This window comes from Glycine max, chromosome 19 (genome assembly GCF_000004515.6).
Source record: "Glycine max cultivar Williams 82 chromosome 19, Glycine_max_v4.0, whole genome shotgun sequence".
Taxonomy (NCBI): domain Eukaryota; kingdom Viridiplantae; phylum Streptophyta; class Magnoliopsida; order Fabales; family Fabaceae; genus Glycine; species Glycine max.
This window is the reverse complement of record NC_038255.2, coordinates 40,605,592-40,627,579: the sequence shown is the minus strand read 5'-3', so window position 1 is coordinate 40,627,579 and position 21,988 is coordinate 40,605,592. Positions and strand designations below refer to the sequence as shown.

General features: G+C 33.1%; 3 protein-coding genes across 14 annotated transcripts; 2 read left to right on the top strand and 1 right to left on the bottom strand.

The window, feature by feature from the left end:
• Positions 1-4,935: 4,935 nt before the first annotated feature.
• Positions 4,936-7,039, top strand: LOC100790226 (zinc finger AN1 and C2H2 domain-containing stress-associated protein 16). Its single transcript, XM_003554130.5, has 2 exons — positions 4,936-5,330; positions 6,040-7,039. Exons 1-2 carry the CDS (start codon positions 5,232-5,234, stop codon positions 6,817-6,819), a joined length of 879 nt encoding a protein of 292 aa, XP_003554178.1. The 5' UTR covers positions 4,936-5,231; the 3' UTR covers positions 6,820-7,039.
• Positions 7,040-8,942: 1,903 nt separating this feature from the next.
• Positions 8,943-14,694, top strand: LOC100797059 (uncharacterized). Of its 10 annotated transcripts, none has more exons than XR_005889892.1 (9): positions 8,953-9,278; positions 9,411-9,563; positions 9,648-9,715; positions 10,227-10,301; positions 11,791-12,284; positions 13,501-13,704; positions 13,795-13,889; positions 13,999-14,089; positions 14,242-14,694. XR_005889892.1 is itself a non-coding variant. In XM_014772161.3 (8 exons), the coding sequence occupies exons 2-7, from the start codon at positions 9,560-9,562 to the stop codon at positions 13,520-13,522; spliced, it is 369 nt and encodes a 122-aa protein (XP_014627647.1). In that variant the 5' UTR covers positions 8,947-9,278; positions 9,411-9,559; the 3' UTR covers positions 13,523-13,704; positions 13,795-14,694. The 10 variants fall into 10 exon arrangements, 5 of the variants coding, with proteins under 5 accessions (XP_014627646.1, XP_014627647.1, XP_014627645.1 ...); XR_005889890.1 differs by adding an exon at positions 13,068-13,194 and having other exon boundaries at positions 9,411-9,715; XM_014772161.3 differs by adding an exon at positions 13,068-13,194 and having other exon boundaries at positions 8,947-9,278; positions 12,212-12,284; positions 13,795-14,694.
• A 1,549-nt stretch (positions 14,695-16,243) lies between these two features.
• LOC100789684 (leucine-rich repeat receptor-like tyrosine-protein kinase PXC3) lies at positions 16,244-21,366 on the bottom strand. Of its 3 annotated transcripts, none has more exons than XM_041012539.1 (3): positions 21,218-21,366; positions 17,273-19,915; positions 16,244-17,008 (listed from the first exon to the last, which is right to left on the bottom strand). In XM_041012539.1, the coding sequence occupies exons 2-3, from the start codon at positions 19,608-19,610 to the stop codon at positions 16,683-16,685; spliced, it is 2,664 nt and encodes an 887-aa protein (XP_040868473.1). In that variant the 5' UTR covers positions 19,611-19,915; positions 21,218-21,366; the 3' UTR covers positions 16,244-16,682. The 3 variants fall into 3 exon arrangements, with proteins under 3 accessions (XP_040868473.1, XP_040868471.1, XP_003554177.2); XM_041012537.1 differs by lacking the exon at positions 21,218-21,366 and adding an exon at positions 20,143-20,579; XM_003554129.5 differs by lacking the exon at positions 21,218-21,366 and adding an exon at positions 20,171-20,579.
• Positions 21,367-21,988: the final 622 nt, after the last annotated feature.

Here is a 21,988-nt window from a genome sequence, read left to right as displayed (position 1 = left end):
CTTGAACAAAATGATTCTGCTCAACACAACCCTGAAGAATGAAGATGAATATGAACTCTTGATTGGCCTAGTTGAAAAGGGTGAGCTATTATGGCATATGATAATATGATTTATTGCAAATTGAGAAATAAGAGAAAAAAATGGGGGAAGTGAGACTGCACAAAGTTGGATTCTGATTTCCGAATATAGAGGATAGAGTACACAGTAATAGTGTCAAAGTGAGTGGGGTATCATTAACTACTACTGATAACTTAGAAAAAAATGGTGTAGCTATAAAATAGGATTCCAATTGTTATGAATACATGTCATTTTTGTCTTTGTTGCTTTGGTCCTTTTATGTTATAATGTTGCATTTCTTTTTTGTTGGTCTGCTTTATTTGACTGATATCCTCATAAAATAAAAGCAGGTGTGACTTTTGAGGTGCAAAACATAGATGAAGGCCAAAAGCTTCTGACTCCACATTAACTCAATTAATAATATATAGTTTGAAATGGGACTTGTAGCTTGTCAGAGGTGGGGGTCTTGGATTGCATTGCAATTTGCAACCTCACCCTCAAATTATTTGATTTCTCCTCCCAAGTTTGTTTGTCCTTTGTGATGTCACATGTTAATGTTCAATCTGTGAGTCTGTGATCCCCCAAAGAACCTGGTGATTTTGTTTGTCTTTCATCTTGAAATTTTCCCTAGGCTTTTATTTTTTTCCTGACTACTATCGTGTCTCTTATATGCCTTTGCAATTTGAGAGTTATGAGCTCTGCATTCCCTTCTGTGCTTCAAATTGGGTGGTTTGTCAAGTTGTGGAAACTTTAATATGTACGTTCACCTGAGCAATGAAGACTAGTTATTAAGACTAGGGACATCCTTCAATGTGACTCATCAGACACCACATCTTTATCATCTGCCAACTCTACAGCTTGGACCATGGACCATCCTAATTTGCTAAAATGAGAAATATTTGTGGTAGTATGAAGATAAAGATGCACAGTGTTTTTACTTTTTAATATAAAAAAAAGAAGTATATTTTGTTCTCTGTAATGCCCATTTTCATTTTTGTTTTTTGGGTAAATGTAATAGCCTTTTTATAAGGGGGTATGGTAGATGACACTTGTATTATTGTACCTGTCACTGTTTCAGGCATTAGTATGTGCATGTTGATTGCTTACAACTTTATATGGCTTAGACTAGAGGCAGTTTTGAGAATGGAGAACTTTGCGGTTTTTAAATTATGATATGACACATGTTGCTTCCATACTTGGATATGATTATAGAAGTGAAGAGGCTGTTGTACATTTAGTTTAGTCTGTAACTTTATTCCTCCACTGTTTAAGCATCCCTTCGACAGAGTATAATAAAATAAAATGAGAGTGAATTAAGATAAAAAATTTAAATTAAAGTAGAAGGTAAAAATGTAAATTTGACCGTATTTTATTATTTATTTCATCTTTTTCAATTCTATTTCACAAATGAAGGGTTCCTAATTTTATTTTTTTTTGAAAGGCACGGATCCTAAGTTTTGCTGCTACTTTATTGAAACAAAATAAATAAACAAATACGCATTTCATTCCTAAAAAAATATAAGCATTATCAGATTAATCTGATAGTAGTATTTATAAATACTACATCAATTTATGATATTGAATTGGCCTTTGAAGTGAGACAAAATTAGTCTTTTATGACATTGTTGTAATATTGAAAAACATAGTAATGTCTTTAAGAACATAAAAGCAATTTATACACTAATAAATAACATTTCCTTACTATACACAAACATAAAAAACAAAAAACAAACTGCACAAACTGTCCAGTGGGATTAGATGAATCACTTCCTGTTAAAAAGAATATGAGTTGACAACAATGCCAAATTAAGCATTCAACAATAATGAATATTAAAGAATCAAATTGATATCACATATTGTTTTGAATAACTAATCCGTTGTGTTTATGAACTAAGATTCGAATTTAAAATGGTTAAATTTACTATATTGATCAATTTTTGTAATAAGTTGAAAACAAATTTTGAGTAGATGTTCATACCTGGACATATGCATAGAACTATATTAAATAAATCAAATAAATGGAGGATTACTTTGAGTAGTTATGGACTGTTTTAAGCAAAGTTAAGCCCATGCAACATAACGCAAACTGTTATCAGGATTGGTTGGAGGACATTACTTCCGGCACCGTCTCTTTCTATTCATTGCATCATGCTTTAAATATTTTCATAACTTTTATTTTAAAAATATCATTAGGCATAATTAAATGTTTAAATTTAAAAACACATTGAAAACACTTTCCTAAAAGTTAACTTTAAAATATATTGAAAATTATTTTAAATATTTAATTTCAAGAAGAATATCGACCTATCCATTTATTTAAATAACAATATTTCAAAATAATAATTAAAAATAAAAATGTGATTAAAAAAAATAGTGCAAAAACAACACCTAAATCAAACACCCTCGCGCGCTAGCCGTTTGTTCAGAGTTCAGACAGTCTAGCTGATGTTGATCAAAATTAGGCTGACCCATAAACGGGTAAACATTAAAAAAAAAAAAAAAAAAAAAAAACACTGAGCCTTTTATTCTAGTTTGGCGGCAAATATTTCTTCAATAATCAGATTATTTAACATTAAATAATTAATTCCATATTTAATGCTGTGTATAATTTTCTATCTTTATTTATTATCTTCTTTTATATACACTTATTTTACAAATATATCTTTTAAAATCACTGGAGATAATAAAAATTATCTCATAAAAATTATAAAAACAAAAACATTTTTGTTATTTTAATATTAAGAATCAATATCTTCTCACACAGAAGAGTTTAGATTTTAAAAATAGATAATGTTGATGCTTCTTTAAATTATTCTCTTGACCCTTTTATCTTATTATTAAAATATTATTTTGGTTTATCTTTCAAATTTGGGCTGAATTGATCTTTTTTAAAACAATGGCCGTTTTTAATTTTGAAACATGATTTTGAAACTTTTTTCTCTCATTCAAGATGTTAAAATTATACTACCTAATTGATATTTAAAAGGGACAACAAACATGATAAAATTGTATAAAACATAAGTCATACAAACAATCATAAAATAATCTGATATTAAAATTTGGACTCAAATATGTTTTAGGTCTTTCATAAATGATTGATATTTGTTTTAGGTCCCTAATAATTTTTTTGTTACATTGGATCCTCGATGTATCAAAATTTTTATTTTGAGTTCTTGTTGTTAATTAAGTGATGATGTGACACCATCTGAACCATTTATTATATTGGAAAGATCTATTCACAAAATATCACGTCATTAAAACAAAAGTTTTGATATACGAAGGATCCTGTTAACTCGTTGGTAAATGTATCAATTTTTCCAGTTCTTTAAAAATTATCATTTCCCAATCTATAATTCCTAAAAATTAATGCATGGATGGCCAAACTACACAATAAAGATGAATAGCAGAAAAGAGACAATAGAAATAGAAATTACATTTAATAGATAAGAAGTAGTTATTTTACAAGGGCATTCACTGCTAAGCTCCTAACAGAAGGGGTTTAGTCTCTCATAGTCATTAGAGACTTTACACTCCAGAGGTTAATGGAAGAAGGGACTGGATGACTAATAGCAAGAAAAAGGGAGATGATTAAGAAAAAAAATTTCCCCTAAGGGAGAGACTCGAACTTTGGATTTCTTCCCTAACGAGCTTTGAGACTCGGTGTGTCTTTTCCTTCTGCTTCCTCCTCCTTATATAGGCTCCAGATAACCTAATTTTCACGCTGACTTCGCGCTTAGTGCGAGCTTTCGTGCTAAGCGCGCCTTTCGGATTTGTTGTGAGCTTTTTGCGCGCTAAGTGAGCTGTCCACTTCTTCCATTTTTTCTTCAAGATTTTTTCTTCTAATTTTTGCATCAATTTCCCTTCAAAGTACTTGAATTCTTCTTCTCTTGATTTCTGCTCATAAAAAATAGCAAATATGTTAATTTCTTCATTAAAAACAATAATAAAGTGAAAAAATTGCACTCATTATTAACCAAAATTAACTATCAAATTAACTCATATTTCATAGTTATCAAATCCAATACAATGAAAAAATTTATTAAGGACCTCAAACAAAAATCATTCATTTATTAGGAACCTAAAACATATTTTACCAAAAAAATTAAAACTTTTAATTACTTGTTAGACTCACTTTTCATATAATTATAATCATTTTTATGACCATCTTTTGTTTGAATATCAAGGGATCCTATGGTTTACATGTAGTTGAGTTTAAAATCATGTCCCAAAATTAAAATCAACTACTATTTCAAAAAGATGTAATGGTTGGGAAGGCTTAACAAGTCAATTGGTCAGTCTTGACAAGTTGAGGACTAGGTCAATAGTGTTAGTCATCGTCATTTGCATTTTTTTATTATCTGAAAACATGATCAGATTGGTTGCTGGTGTGGTTCTTGACTAAACTGTTAGTCTCGTCTAAGCTTTAAAACATTAGTTAATACATAAAAACCACATGGAGTGACATGAATTTTAGGGGATACTCCATCACCCAAAATTTTCTTGTGACATGAAATTTTACTAGCCAATCAAGTTAACGAAATTAAGGAGTTTTTGGATGGTAGACATATAATAAGATATGAGAAGGATTAAAAAAATAGATTATATTTTTTACAATACTATTAGTAAGAAGTTGTTTCTTACCAAAAGTAATAATAAATTTTTCTTAAAAATCATGAGTGTAAATAATTCCAACACATCATATTGATGTGATGGGATAATAGATAAAATAATATTATTATATTTTATTAGTGTAATAAATGATTATTAATTTTAAAAGGATAAGATAATTATCTAAAATAAATATTTTATAATTTGAGAGATTAAAATAAGACGAATATTTTTTGAAAGACAAAAGGGAAAATTTATTATGCATCCGGTGGAGCATTGATAGGTTCCAACTTGAGAGTTAGACTTCTACGTTCTTACTCTTGAGGAGTTGAAGTTGACGGCGACGGAGTGGAAACGGCAAACCAAAACTAATTATATTATTCGAATTAATAAAGTTGCTTAAATTGTTAATCAATATTGCTAATTATATTATTGGATGACTTTTGGAGTAGACGATTCCCTCCCTCCTTCCCTTTCCTGGAATTCTGGTTAGTTGGGCCATCTCTTTCTTTTCCTCGGGAGGGAATTCCTTTTCTCTCCCCTGTCTCGTGTAAAGCTTCATTCCCATGGGGACTCCGGAATTTCCTCATCTCGGCAAGCATTGCTCTGTTTCTTATTGCAAGCAGCTTGATTTCTTGCCCTTCACATGCGATCGCTGCAATCAGGTTTTTTTTCTCTCTCTTCAATTCTCTCTCTTTCCTTTTGAATAATTTTATATGGTTATAGTGCAGCTATTGTTTGTGCTGTTGCATTCTATTCCTTGTGCGTTGCTCTTGTGTTTTCCGTTATCTTCCTTATGTTTTCTGCCTTTTTGGCAACACAAACGTTATTGTATTGAAATCCCAAGTAAAATTAGGCAGCGTCTTTCTCTCTCTCTTGTTTTTTTTTTTCTTTTTCCTCAGGGATGGTGATTGTTCTGCAGAAGAAAAAACAGAAGGTGATTTTTCTACAAAAGAAAACAGGTGAAGGTGTTGGAGACTTTACATTGACCGGCTAATAAAATAGTATATATAATCTCAAACTTATACTCCAACAAATAAAACTATGTTTAGTAGGTGGAAAATAGAAAGGAGGGGGAGAGAAATAGAAGAAAAATCCTATGGATTTCATGTGTGTCTCACACCTCTTAACTTTTACTTCAATTCAAATATTGTTTTTTATTTTCATCCTCTTTGCCAAACAGAGTATAAAGATAAACTAATGTACTATTTTGATAAGCATTTTGACTTAACGTGTGTACGACATTTCAAATACTGTGCACTGATTATGCATGACATCTTGAGTTGGAATTGTGGATTACTGTTCTCCTTGTTTTCAATTTATGAACTCTTTGATTGATCTAATATAACTGTATCTGCTCAATTTTTCTTGCAGGTATATTGTTTGTTGCATCGAGGTTATATTAAACATAAGTGCACAAAGGCCAACAAACAAGATGTCACAGTTGCCATATGTCCTCTCTGTGCCAAAGGAGTTCGCCTCATTCCAGATCAAGACCCTAACATAACATGGGACAACCATGTTAACGTTGATTGCGACCCATCAAATTACGAGAAAGTCACAGAGAAGAGAAAATGCCCTGCCCCCGGATGCAAAGAGGTCTTGGTATTCTCCAACACAATCAAGTGCAGGGACTGCCTGAAAGACCATTGCTTGAAGCACCGGTTCGGCCCCGATCACAAATGTTCTGGTCCCCAAAAGTTGGAGACAAGTTTTTCATTCATGGGTCTTTTGAATAGGAGTAGAAAAGAGGGGCCAAAGCCCAATTTAGCTTCAACAACATCATCTAAGTGGAGTTCAAGCTTTCTCAACGTGGCCTCTAATATTCGCGCCTCAGCTGAAACGGGCATGTCGAAATTGAGCGATGAAATTAACCAAGTTTGGCAGGCAGCTACTACTAGAGATGGGATGGGGCAGAGCAGTGGCAGTGGAAATAGAAATGATCACCAAGTGGAGCAATGCCCTCAGTGTAGATCAAAGTTTTCCTCTGTGACTGCTTTGGTGGATCATGTGCAACAGGTTCATGAAAGAAATGGGAACCGATTAGGGGTTAAGAAGATTGATGCATGTCCTAAGTGTAGTAAGGGATTTCTAGACCCTGTGTCCCTTGTGGAGCATGTTGAGAGGGATCATGGAGGTGGTTCTGGAGCGTAGGAAATTGCATTCTTTTTAAATGGATTTTCTTTTTATACATATGATATAAGCATCAGTTTATCCTGTTTTATAGCAAAAGAATGTGAATACTAATTTCAAGATGATGTTAGATGTATTCACAATGTCCGTGTAATTGTGGCATTATTTATGGCTTGATCATTATGCCGTATCTTTAAAACATTCTTCATGCTTAGAATCAACCCAACTGTTTGATCTGTCACTTATCGGCTTAGGACTAGGCTGTTTCCTGATCACGTATCCTGCTAGAATTTTCCAACTTGTCATTAATTTGCGAGCTGAATTCAAACAATGGTGGATATATATGTTATTCTTTGTTGCCAGACCTTTGCTCCAATTATTTCATAATGTTAATCCCTTTGACTTTTGATTCAAATTCAGTTGCACAAGCGGCAAAGAAGATTAAATTAATATGGTGGTTTTTTAATTACTAATGACTTATGTATACCATAGCCACCCGTTCTTTTTCTGGAATGACCTTATTTTGATCTGCAACCCTAATTTTCTTTTATATATTATTTTATCTTTTGTTACCAAATAATTAAAAATATTTGTTTATTACAACTCTTAAGTCTTAACTCTTAACAACAACATTAAAGACCTTATTCCATAGTTGAGATTAACTACATAGATCACACATCAATAACTATTGGATTCGGTTATTTTTAGGTATTATTCACTTTGATATTTCTCTTAACGATTTCTTTCAATGAAAAGAATTCAATGTTTGATATTTCAACAAATTTTACATGGGTATAACACAACCCTCCTCTTTTACACAGAATTGAGATCTACTATCGTTTATTACAGCATACAGCTCATAACAAAAAGAGGGAAAATAAACTCTTAATGATGTACGAAAATATTGGATAAGACTGTAAAAATCTTTTCGCTGAAAATATATGAATTATATATAAGCTCCACGATAGATGGTGTGAGAAATGAACCTTTGCTTTACACCTTTTGCTTCAATGTGCATGCACGATTTGGATCCACTTAGCAGTTGCATGATGCAGCAGGAAAGACGCATTGTTTATATGGAACGTACTTTTGTGCCTCTCTCTCTCTCTCATAAGTCATAATTGATGTATCTCACAATGCATGTGTCTTAATTTATTTTTTCTCTCTTGCTGATGGAGAGTCTTAAGGGGCACACATGACATATATACTGAACATACAATGCTCAAATTGTGGAATTCAGTGGTCGATCCATTTCTTTTAACTAACTTCAATATTTTAGTTAATTTTTTTATCTTTTTATTAGTTTGAAAAATTTATTTGACTATTTGTTAAATAATTTTTTTTAATAGCTTTAACGTTTGCAACTTATTTGAATTAGTATTTTTTAAAATTCTAATTTTTAATTTTTTATATTTTCTTCTATTTTTTATTCTCGATATATTTATTTATTTTTTCTAATTATTTTTTAAAATATATTATGATTTTATTTTATTTTTATCATTTTACATTTTTCAGTTACTTTAACCATTAGTTTCATCGAATACTTATTATTTAATAACTTAATTTTTTAACTATCAATTAATTTTTTAGTTTTCAATTAATTTGTCAAAAATAACCTAACCTTGATCTAATCATGATGAGCCATGAAGACATTAAATTGTTTTGTTTCAAAAGTTGACAGCATGCAATGCACCATCTCTGTGTGGAACTCCATTTGTTTTTTGCTTGCTCTCTACGTTGGCATATTCAGTGAAACTGGAGTTTCATGAAAATTATTTGAGTTACTAGTATATTTGGCTTCGCGCATGCATGTAATTATTTTATACTCTTGAATTTCTCCTCTTAAATTGTTTTTCAATCCATTAAAGAGGATAAGATCATTACGTTGCAAGAAGCCAAAATAATATATTTGAAATTATAAAAGTATAAGTAGTTAATTTAAAATAATTAAAATTAAAATTAAAAAAAGATTAAAATAACATGTACGTAATAATATAACAAAAAATTGTTACTCGTCTTGAAAAATATAATAAAAAATTGAAAATTTTATCGAGTATTACTGAATTTAATTATTTATTTAAATGGAGTAGATGGCTAGTCCACTATTTCTAAAGGGAGGGGCTGTGCTTGATGCACATTAGAACATAATAACTTCTAAATCGTGATAATTAATCGATCAATATATAAATGGGATAAATAAACCACCATATAGGAAGAGGAGGGAAGTGGGTTCCTCAGAAACCGTTAAATCCTTTCCTTCCTCCATGGTTCCCCCTTTTTTCCATTACAAACATTTTTCTCTCCGACAGCCCCACACAAACATAAATTCTTAACATCACATTCATCAGATCGTATCTTTTTTTGATTTTTTTTTTCATTTTCTTTTGTTGGGTACCATCATTTCATTTCTTTTATTCCACAACTAACATAAACATTCTTCCGTGTTTCAAGGGATTCCCCACCATCCTCTTTCATCATTGGTAACTTCCCCTCCTTAAAATATGAGTTTCTCTTCCTCCAATGTTTTGTGACAATTTTTGTCATCAAATTGTGATGCTGCATTTTCCCATTTCAGACCTAGATTGATCACCTTCAAATTTCGCTATATGCAGGCTGGTGGTTGAATTTGAGGGATGCCCTTTTGATATTTTGGCCTTTCTTTCCCTTGTTCACGTTCAAAATTGGATTTTTATGTGGAAGGGAAAGAGGACACAATTCCAAGCCTTAATTGGTTTATTTTTTTGGTTTTGGAATTGTAAAAATGAGTAAGGTTTCTGGTGTTATTTCCCGTCAAGTTTTGCCTGCTTGTGGGCTTGTGGCTCTCTTTGTTTATTCTGCCCTTTCCTCAGGGCAAGGTCAAGACAACCTGTCAAGAGGTATAAGAAGCTCATTGCTGACATTTTTCCCTCGTAACCAGGTCTGTTGTTTCTGTTTCCGGCTACTTAATTCACTTTTTTTTTTCTTTTTTGTTCCATGTCTCCCTAATCATGTTATATTTTCTAGTGCATGTTTGCTTCTATGTTTAACAAAATTGGATATGCGTCCTGGCTGAAGCAACAAATAGTTAGTTGCTTATGCATTTACCCTAGTTAGACGCACACATTGAATGTGCAAACAAACACGTGCTTAACTTAACGTTCAATTATGATAGTTAAGTAGGTCAGTGAAGCTGAATGCAAGCAAACATTCCGATTTATGTAATGCAAATGCTTGTTTTTCCTCCCTGTATGTAAGCATTGCAGACGATATGCACTAATTGGAAGATCCATGGCTACATGATAGTGGCCATCAGCTTGATGCAACTCATAAAATTGAACGCAGGACACTTACGTCTCTTCATTTGACTTGTTCATTCCTTTTGTACTAGTATTTGTCTCACAAAACGCCTAAGTATTGATTTTTTTTTTGTTTTACTTATGAGTTGACAGGTGGAAGTGCCAAATGATAGAAGCATTGGAAAATTATGTGATTATACTGCCAGAAATCCTTTATGCATCCCAAAGGTATGGAATCTTTAAACAAAAAGCTCAAATAAGTTTTGATGTATTGTATTCTGTTAATTATATTGTGTACTGATTCTTGTAAATGTTCACTTTTATGAAGTTCTACAAAATGAAATGTATAATATCTTGTATCATATGATAATTTACAAGAAAGAAATAAAAGCCAATTATAGAACAGGATGGGTAAGGATCTTTGGAGTTTGGACAACAAAAGAAGAAAAGGAGAAGGGGAGGTTAAACATTCAGCTCAATATAGCTCTTCATTCCCTTTGCATATCTGACACTGAAAACTACATAAAAGACTTGTGTGCTTAAATGCACACAGAACTATCCTATCTCAAAGAAGATTCACCAGCTTCAGCTGCTGACTGAAAATTCTAGGATCTTCTTCCTATCTAAATGCATCAAATGCTTGCAAAAGGAGCAGAAGTATGCAACACATTGAATTTTTTTTTTCTATCAGCCAATGTTAGTTGTTAGTGGGGGGATTCAAGCACAGCCTCCGCCCCCCCTCCCTTCTCCCTTCACCACCAAAGCAACTTTATAACCCCTTTCTCCTTTCTCCTCTCTAAGGCTTTGTAACTGGGAGGAGAAAAAGGTTTAAGTGCACTATATACCAAACAACTTATCCACATTTCCAAATTCATGTAACACATAATGACAAAGACATTTGGAGAAAAGGTCATATTTTGTCTACGCAACTGCATAAGATCATTAGTACAAATCCTACTAGTTTTGCTTCCCAAACAAAAATCTCAATTATGGAGGTGGCTTTAAACTTCCAAAAAGTTGTAGTGAGGGATTGCAGATGCTATGAAGGAAAACAAATTTATGATTGAAAAATATCACAGATTCTAAGTTCCATGTTTGCACATCAAGTGTACCATGGAGATTAAATCAGAAGTTTCTTGGTCATTAAGATTTTCACATTGAAGATTTAAATATTCAACCATTTGAGAGAGATCACTGTAGAGCCCGATTAGAGAAGTTTAAACATTTATATGATGGGAAATTCTCTAACCTTTATTGTTCTAAATATGCTTCTTACTGTGGACAGAGTACAGACTTATGTTAATCATAATGCCCTTCTCTCATTCCCACTAAAAATTTTATCCTTGTCATCAACTGTACAATTCTCTTAGGTTTGACATAGTATTCATGTACCTCAACCTGCATCAATGTTCCTTCTTACTGTGGGTTTGACTTTTTAAATTTTAATAATAATCTCTAATATATTTAGTCATCAAATATTTGCCTCTTCTGTCTGAACCATCAAATTAAAAAAAAAAAGACCTTCAGGGTAAATAGGGAAATTTTTTTTTGTATCCTTTCTTTTTCATCTATACCCTTCTTTGATTTCTTTAAATAATGATTTTCATATCATTTTGAGTAACTAGAATATAAATTATAGTGATTATTTTAAGAAAAGTTTCAATTCTAAATGCTTAAAGGGTGTTGCTATGCTCACTAAAGTTATATAATTGATCAGATTGTGCAAGCCCTTGAGCAAAGGTAATCACTTCAACCAAAATAGTCATGTGCATTTACAAGAAATTTCTGTTTTCTTGTAAAGAACAAATGTGAGTTCATATTTATCTTATCTTTAAGCTTGTATACATATATGGGTTTATACATGTCTGTTGGAATATCTTAGATATTTATATTTCTCTGACAATTGTAATGCGATGATGATTTTTCACATTATACTTGTGAATGTATTATGGAATGTTTACGTCCATGGTCTGACCTAAAGTTTTAAATTGTTCTTGCTAAGATATAGTATTTCAGTCTGCGTTGTTCTGGGATCAAACTGCTAAAATTGATAAATGTTTAAGGTACCATCTTCCTTTTTAATCAGTGGAGTTTCTTTTCCTTTTAAATAATTTTCCAAAATTAATTTTCCTTTGCAGAATTCTTTTCATGAGGTACTAGTTCGGAGTTTTCAGCTTGCTTTTTCTTTATGGAATATTTCTCTTAAAGAAGGTGAGCTATCAGCCACAGTTAAATTATTTGTCTCTAGCAGAGAATCCAGTCTGATACAAGATGAGACATGATTGGATTTTTCATGGGTCCTTTAACAGTAGGCATGATTTCTCCAACATATGCTATGTTGATATTGAAAAATTCAACCATTCTACTTTCCTCTTGCTCAAATTATTTGGACTATAGCATACAATCACACTTATAATTGATCATTTGCAGTTCAGAAGACCTAATAAGGCTTTCTTCCTGCATATTGTATTAAGTGTTACTGTGCTTCTGAGGGACATTAGCCAATTGTTTGTACACTGCGCATTGCTCAAAGACTTGGAATATGTAGTTTGTGGTGTAGGTTATTTGGTATTTTTCAGGAAGCTTGAATTCAGTATGTCCTTCACAGTTGGAGGATTTCTTGATAAATTTCTCAAGAATGATGAACAATGAGATGTGTTGTTTCTTTTTCCTTTTTTTCCCTATAAAAAATTTGAAGTCAAAAGGATGCGAATTGGATGGGCATTTAGTTGAATGAGAAATACTAGTTGGGATTGATAATAAAATTAGTAATTTTGATGAATCAGAAGAGTTGTTTCCCAAACTAGTATTGTCGGAGGAGTCTTGCAAGATAAAATAGCATATGAAAAACATTCTTGATAGCCCTTTTATTAGAAAACAAACACATTTCCATTGGGAGTGGGTGCAAGCAAAAATGAGGCCAGGAAAGAACAAACTTACTTTGTCCTTGGAATGTCAGTCCTTTTAGTTCTTAATTCCTACTTTCTATTGTAGGGCCATTGCCACCATCTCGTCGGAGATCACTCTTTACTCTGGCAATGTCAATGATTGTGTTTTCTTCAAAAGAATACAACATTGATCATCTTGTCCAGAGTGCCAAGGCAGTGCTTAGGAGAGAAAGGTGAGGCCCATGTGGAGGTTTCCTACATCTTATGCCTCATTATTTGGGAGGCATCATGAATGTCTCAAAACAATATCCAGTTGGGACAATATATTAAGAACTTGATGAAATTGGATAATATTTTTTTCTGGTTTCATCCATGTATATTTGATGTCTTAGTTCTCAAGCAACAAATATTACAGATAATGAGAAATAATTTAACTATAAAGATGTGATCCTGTACTTCTATCTCTCTCTCCTTTTTTTTGGGATTTCTTGAAAGTAAAGCACCATAAACCCCCTAATGTTTTCATACTCTGGACTCAGGTTGATCCCTACCTTCAGTTAATTGAAGATTACAAGTTGCAAGCTGTCAGCTTTGCACCTGATGAGATCTAAGCATCAACTATGGATCCAAAGAAGACGATGATAGAGCCTTAGACACGCTTTCAGATTTATTGAGTTATATACAAGAAACAACGGGTTCTCTTTGCTTCTGAAATCATTAAGAGCTTGGAAATGTTTGCAAAAGTAAAGCTTTTACTTCTGTGTTTTGGACTGTCAGCTGATAAAAAATAATCACATTTCTAGACATTATGAAACTGTCTTTTATGCTGGCAGAATTATCATCAATAAGGGAACAACTGCTAGAAGAATTCGCACTAGATGCTATGTGTGAACTTGGATCTCAATTAACCGTGAATATGGCTGCAAAGGTGTGTTAAATGGATTTCTAAAGGACAGATTTCGTTTGGAACTAATAACTGTCTGTATGTTCCTTGTTTATATTGCAAATTATGACTGGTATAGTTTCACAATTTACAGGATGCCCTCTATAGTTTCAAATATTCATGATGACTTCATTTTTGAACCATTTGAAAGTCAAATTAAACATAGTCGGAGTCTCTCCACAGAGGTCCCAAGTCTTCTTAGTGCTAATCAACTTTTAGAATTAGCATGTGATCCCTTTCTTGATCAGTTTCCTCATACATTTTTGTTCTCTTTGAATTATGTTTTAAGTTCTTATATCAATTACACAAAATTTGGCACAACACTTTTTGAGTGTAGGTTTTGGACAAATCTCATCCAGCTGGCAGGATTTCTGTATCAAATGCATTTAATATGCCATACAAGGATATGGCTGATATGTGTGAGGTACTTTTGATGGAAAAGAAAAAGATGTCCAGATTGATGAGTACCCAACAGAAGCAAGAATGTGTAGTGGACTCCCTTTCACCAAATCATGGCAATGAATTGAAAAATGTGGATTCCTCTTCGAATGTTGATTTTCAGAAGGCAACTCCTTGCTTTGAAATTCCATGCTTACATAAAACTAGTATTTTAGCCCTGAGAGAGATAGAAGATTGAAGAGGCAATAATGCTGAACATAAAGTGGCAGAGATCACTCTGCTTTAGTTGTGCGCGGTTCCTAGACTATCATGATCTCTATTAATTTCCGTATGACATATATATGAATATTATTAATTCTTTTTTAAATTAAAAAACTTTGAATTTGTGTCACTTAGAAATTGGTTGGACGATGGACACGTGTGACAGAGCTGAATCATCTCTCATAAAAAATGCTCTATAAACTCATGATTAAGTGAGGCCAATGCCAATGCTGCTTTCCATTTCTCTTAAGAATTTCAGTCCTGCTACTATCTACTTCAACTTCAAGTATTTGTAAGAAAAATTATGACAATAATATATATTTTATGAGTTTAGAACACCAATAAAATACTTACTTATTGAAGACATGATCGAAAGATAAAAATGATTTGTGTAGTGCGATCTCTAAAAATAAAAAAGATTAGTCTTTCTTTTGTCTTATCACACTCTTTTTATATTAGAGTTTTCAATGGAATAAATTTTATAAAACAATTAATAAGGTGATGGTAAAAGAAATCTAGTCTTACTATTTATTAACTCGAGGCACCTTCCATTATGAGTAATCAGAATTAGGTGTCCAAAATCCTAAACAATTAATTAATCATATTATTAGTAGACTTAAGTATCATCAAATGAATTATAATATTAATCCATTTTTTACAAAACAAAATATTACAATTAGTTGTAGCCCACAAGAATATGAAAAAATTCTAGTAATATTATGCAACCAAGTTATAATAGTATTAAATTAATGATTATTCATTTTGGCATTGAGCCGAGTCTCACAATTTTATTTTTAAAAGGTATTTTTATGAATTATGGGAGAAGTATCTTATAAACTATCCTAAAAGTCAATTCCTAAGGAACGTGAAACTTTTTTCCATATCGAAATGTTATCTAATGAGAAAAGGAAAACATAATTTATCTTCCCTAATTACACTTGAGTTGTGCCATCAAGGCATGAACTGTGAGGTAAAATTATATATTTTTTTAACTAAACACAAATTAGCCTAACCCAAATTAGTATTTAATCATCTTCATTAAGTATATACTACATTTATCCATAAACATAATTCATACTTATTAAGAAAGTGATTAATTTAATTAGTAATATTAAATTTGTTAATAATTTGTATTATTTTTTTAAAATCATCCTTAAAATTATTGAGACATATCATGTTCACTATTTTTACTTAATTACTTTCTATCTAATTGTTTAATGTATTTTAGTTATCTTCTCCAATGAGAAAATAAATTTATCTTATTAATTTATATTATAAACTAATTAAAGGTAATAATTAAAACAACATATAACTTGAAAAAAGTCTTGTAAAAAAACAAACAGATTTTAAAAAATGAGTCTTACATTTAGAGACACATAATATAGCTATAGTTTCTTTTCCTTTTCCTTCAAAAATGGTGGTAATATCATCTCTTGCTTCTAGACTTCTATCACCCTAGTTTTAGTAGTTTCTACATATCTACTTCCAAAAGGCAGAAATTATTTTGGAAGATCGTTAAACAAGAACAGTGTATGTCAAAACAAGTTACTTTTGTCAGGATATATTGTTTATAATCATATTTTGGGCATGAAAGTTTTTGTGATGTATGTTAAAACAGTAAAACATCCAGTAGAAGGTACGGTATACATGTGCACAATCCAGATATACAGTCTGCTATCTCAACAAAAATAAATAGAACTTTTAGTTTCAATGGGAAGAGACTGATTGATAGGTGCATACATCTCCCAAATGAGTAAATACAATATGAAAACTGTGGACTAGCTTATATGCAACAGGAACTGATATATCCCATTTCAAGGTTTCTTCTTGCATTTATCCTCCCCAAACCTAACATAGTATCCAACTCAAATAGATAAGCTGCCATTTCACAACTAACCCTTTGGACAAACTAGAAAGGTGAAGTTCTATCAATGCCTGATTTTACTATGACACACCAGCTTCACCACATGAAATAATTCCTGATACAAGTCTACTATTTAAAGTTGTTGTAAGTTGTAATTCATCATTTCCTCTGTATCCATGAGAGATTTGCATACATCAAATCTTCAACGGTGTAGATTACAGCACAGAATAGAATCTTTGAGTGGCTTGTTGTTCTCAATTTTGTGTTATCTCTCGAAGCATTTCCACTACATTCTTCATTTTTGGTCGTTTGGCTGGTGTGTTGTCAGTGCACAGCATCGCGACCTTCAAAGCAGCAAGCATTTCTTTCCTCCAACCAAAGGAAACTGTGCTAAGCTTAGCATCCAATATCTGCTCGGGAGTATCCCCTCTTACTGGAGCACTATGAACCCATTTCACCAAATCTACACCTTCACCAAAATCCTCATCAACTGGTAGTCTAGTTGTAAGGATTTCCAGCAGAACAACACCATAGCTATAAACATTTCCTGGTGCTGTGACTTGCATAGTATATGCATATTCTGCATTACAGAAGAAATGTAACATGAAGCATGCTAAACATAATAAAAGTTAAGAGTTTAATTTTTATGCAATGTCAGTATAATTTTTTTTACACTCTCAATCAATTAAAAATCATCATTATGGTTTTTAACGTAATATTGTAAAATCAACAAACTAACCATACATGACGATTTGTGATTATTAGATGATAGTGTAAAGACTATTTACTATAAAAGTTAATAGGAAGAATAGATGGAGGAATTGCATGCCAGAAAGTAGTATACCTGGTGGTATGTAACCAAAGGAACCAGCAACTGCACTAATACTTGCAGTGCCTTTGGTTGGATCAAGAAGTTTTGAAATCTCAATCTCCGCAACCAACGGCTTGGAATTTGCATCCAAGAGAACATTGCCAGAAGAGATATCAAGATGAATGATTGCCACATGATGAAGGAAAGCCAAACCTTCTGCCACACCAATGGCAATGGATAACCTAGATGGCCAGTCAGGCTGATATTCAGGTTTCCTGGTAGATTCATGAAGAAGCTGAGCTAATGTTCCATTTGGAAAATAATGATGCAAGAGAAGAGCAACATCTTCATAAATGACATAGCCAATGGGACGCACTAGATTATCATGGCAAACTTTGCTCAGTCTTTCAAGTTCTCTAATCATCTTGTTCTGGTGGTGGATTATTGTCTTGTCTACAGACTTCAGTCTCCTAACAGATAAGACCACCCCAGAAGGCATGACTGCCTTGTAAACAGTGCTGAAAGTTCCACTGCTGAGCTTGTTGCTGTCTTTCAGCGTTGCTTTAATGACGGTATCAAGGTCTACTGCTTGTTTTAGATTATCAACAAAAACAGTCCCTGCAATTATAGTTGGGTTGTCATTGGAACCATCTTCAACAATCCCAGCATCTTTGGCTACTTTTTCTTGCCTCTCCCTGATCATAAACAGCAAGACCACTATGGTTACTGACATAAAAACAGCCAAACCAGAACCAATTACAGCCAGTATGATTCTGTAAGAAACCCTGTGATGGTAAGCCTTGTGATCATCATAAAGGTCTCCACATGAAGAGTTCAAAGGCTCTCCACAAAGCCCTTTATTGCCCAAATAACTTGAACTAGGACTCTTCTGAAATGGTACAAATGTTGGCACAGGACCTCCGAACAGATTATTTGAGAAGTTCACCTCTATCAAGCTCAACATTCCCTTAAGCTCAGGTGGGATATTACCCGATAGCCGATTGTTTGAAACATCCAGAGAAACAAGTTTGTCCAGCTTTCCTAATTCAGGGGGCAGTGATCCATGAAGATGATTGAAGCTCAAATTTAAAGCTATCTGCAAGTTCCTAATGCGACCAATCTCAGGAGGAATAGTTCCAGTCAAAATATTACTGCCCAATTGTAATTCAAGAAGTTTTGCACAATTTCCAATTTCATGAGGGATCTCTCCTGTAATGAAATTCTGATCCAACAGCAAGTACTGCAATCGGGAGATATTGCAGATTTCATTTGGAATTGTCCCATTGAATCGGTTGTTGCTAATATCAAGCTTGTTAAGACTTTTGCAACTCAGAATCGATGTTGGAATATCACCAAATAGGCTATTTCCAGAAAGAATTAATTCCTGAAGGTTCATAAGCTGTCCAAAGTCTTGTGGAATTGTTCCAGTAAACCCATTTGAAGCCAAATTCAGGAGAGTCAGATTAGAACACTGAGCAAATTCAGACACAACCTCACCGGAAAGATTATTATTATCGGCTTCAAAGTAAGTTAGACTACTAAGATTTCCAATGGTCTTTGGAATGGTACCTACTAGATGGTTGTTTCCAATTCGAATGCTGGAAAGGGCTTTGCAATTCCCAATTTCCTTAGGAAGCTCACCACTAAAATTATTCTGGGTGAGAACCAGAACTTCCAACTTCCCTGGCACAAAAATGCTTGCTGGTATTGGACCTTCAAGCTGGTTAGAGTGCAGGTTAAGTATTTGAAGATCGGAAATCAAGCCTAGATCATCTGGAATCCTGCCATCTAAACGGTTCTCATAAGCAGTGAAAAGCCTCAGATTGGTTAAATTTCCCACCCAAGAAGGTACAAGACCACTCAAATGATTACTAGAAATTTGAAAATCCTGCAATTTCTCTAAGCCCTGAAGTTCAATTGGAATCTCTCCCACAAGCACATTATTGGAAAGGTTCAATGATTTGAGGTTTGTGAGACCACCCAACTGAGGTGGAATTGAACCCTGGAACTTATTTGAAGACAAATCTAGAACTTCAAGATCAGATAAATTTCCAAAAGCAGGAGGAATTGATCCATCAAAGTTATTATTCGAAAGATCAAGCCGCTTCAAAGCTTTGAGCTCAGACATTAGAGTTACATTACCTCGAAGATTCCGGTGAGACAGATCCAAGCCTTCCACCATTGAGTGGTTACCACAGCTGACACCTTGCCAAGTGCAGTAATTTGAGTTGTTGGCATCCCCCCATCCAGGGACTCTAAGCTCTTGGTTGATGGCATTTAATATATCTTGGTCCTGAAGCTCAGCACCAACAAGTTCAGAACTTGAAAGACACCAAGCTAGCAGAATATACAACAAGCATACAAATTCCATCACTGTACAGTGCACACTGTTCTCTTCTCTTCTCTGCTGAAGTGAAGTGTTAGTGCTTCCACTCCACTTAACAGTGTTCTTCTCCAAGAACCAAAAATTGTTATCAAAACTCTACCAAACACTGTACCACAACATTAAAAACTTTTGCATGTTCTTTTCACCAAAAAAATGTGCAACTTTCCTTCACAGTGAACTTTCCCTTTTCTTAAATTTGAGGATTTTGAACTCTTGTGTCTCTTGTTCAGCGAGCTGCTGCTGCTGCTTGAATCACTTCAAGGGAAAACCTTTAGAAGCTTTCACCAGTCCTGAAATGCAGAAACCCCAGAAACATAATCAACCTTTAGAAGATACCCCATTTGAGATTTGTGCAAAATACTAAAACACATGAGCCTCTAATTACTGCCATCACTCAGTTCTAGAAACAAAGAAAACAAATTGTGAGGGAAAAGAAAAAAACAAAACAAAAGCTCTCACTTTCAGGGGAAGGAAAACAAGAAGGATAAAAGGGACAAAAGGAGGAAGCATTATGAACCGTGAGTTGCATATGAAAAATGCCATACTTGGTAGCAGAAGAAAACATAAACTGCAAAAGCAACAGAGAAAGTGACTGCAGCGATGCAGAGGAAAAACGTCTTCACTCTTGAGTGAACACTGAGTGATAAAATGAGAGAAAGAGTTGAACCCTTTATCGCAGGGTTCACGGACCAGGTGTTTTCTTATGTCTCAGAGAGAGAGAGAGAGAGAGATTGTTGGGAATGAAATTCTTTCCATGGAGGCAATGCATCACGAGAAATGGGCGGTCATCACTGAATGAAAGCTGCATAAAACTCCTGTCTCTCATTGCATGTGGGGCACGGTTTAACACAGCGTTTTCTGTTTGGGAGCACAATGCATTGCATTGCATTGGGCGCCATCAATTCTCATCGTCAAAAATCAAATCTTTATTTTCAAAAGTTCTAATCTTGCATACCAATGGTGAAAAATGAAAAGGAAAAACAGAAAGTAACCACAAATGAAATCTAATAGAAAATTTGAATCTTTTTAAAAAAATAATTTGGAGGAAAAATTGATAATTGAGCTTAAATATTAAGTAATACCAAAAGTTGTTGATATAAATAATTTGACACTTAATTATTCAACCAAAGATTTTATCTTTATTTTAGACACGAAGTTGCTGTAATGGATCAAAATAGACTAACCCGTTAGAAAAGAGATTAGTTGAGTAATAAATAAGAAATTCTAAATACATTTTGGTTAAAAAAAATATTATTAAATAGCCAACAAAAATTGCTTAGTTGTTAAAGACAACACCATCTTTTGAAAATGTATGTTTCAATTTTTTTGTCACAATTTTTTTTAGTAAGTAATTTGAAAGTTCCTTTAAAAACATACTTTGAGATTTATGGTGATAAATAAATGAAATTCAACTTACCTAAAATTTTATGAGTAAAAAATATTGATATTAAGGAGATAAAGAAGAATGATAAAGGAAAGGGTTCTATGTTTTCAGTTTTGTGAAACACTCAATCTGTAGCATTTAATTTGCTGTCACACATTTAAAGTAAATCAGCAAATGCAAAGAAGGGATGGTAGATGGATGTCAGAACCTAGCAAATGTTTTGTTGGTCATACAAAAGGAGGGGAAAAGGGCCCTGATGGGAAATCAATTTGCTATGCCCTATTGCCTCTTCCAAAAATAATCATGTATTTGAGACGGCAATAAAAGTTGTGCTGCAAAGATCACAATATCTAATCCTAGGATTCCCTCCATATAGGCTTATTTTATATAGGGAATGAGACTTGCCTTTTTGAGAATATATATCAATTTATTTTGTTAAATATATATACCTAAACAAATTTCCAGAGATTCTGGATTTCTGGGAGCTGTCTCTAATTTTTACCCGGCCCCCCCTTATCTGTTGTCCCATTCATGGATCTTAGCTACATTTCTAGCATTCATGAATCCAGCCTCTCCAATAGTCCAATCATGAAAGGGAAATATTCATTAACAAATATGCATGGTAAAAGGGATTTGGTGTATGTTAAATCAGAAAGATAATTAGTAATATTCGGTTAATATCTCAGTTATAGTACACCATGTAGCTTGAATGGAGCCATGTTGATTCCATCACCATTCACCAAGTTACAATGTCAATTTTAAGGTACTTTGATGTATTTTGAACTTACCTCAATTCTAAGTGAAACTCCTGATTTTATTAATCCAATTATCCAAAACATTCAAACTTCGAAGTTTACATATAATATAGAATGTCAATTATAAGGTAATTAGATGTATTTGCTACCTACACTTCACCTAAACTTTATTTGTTGATAGGGTATATGCATGATTGAGCAATCAAAATGTCCAGTTAGTCTTT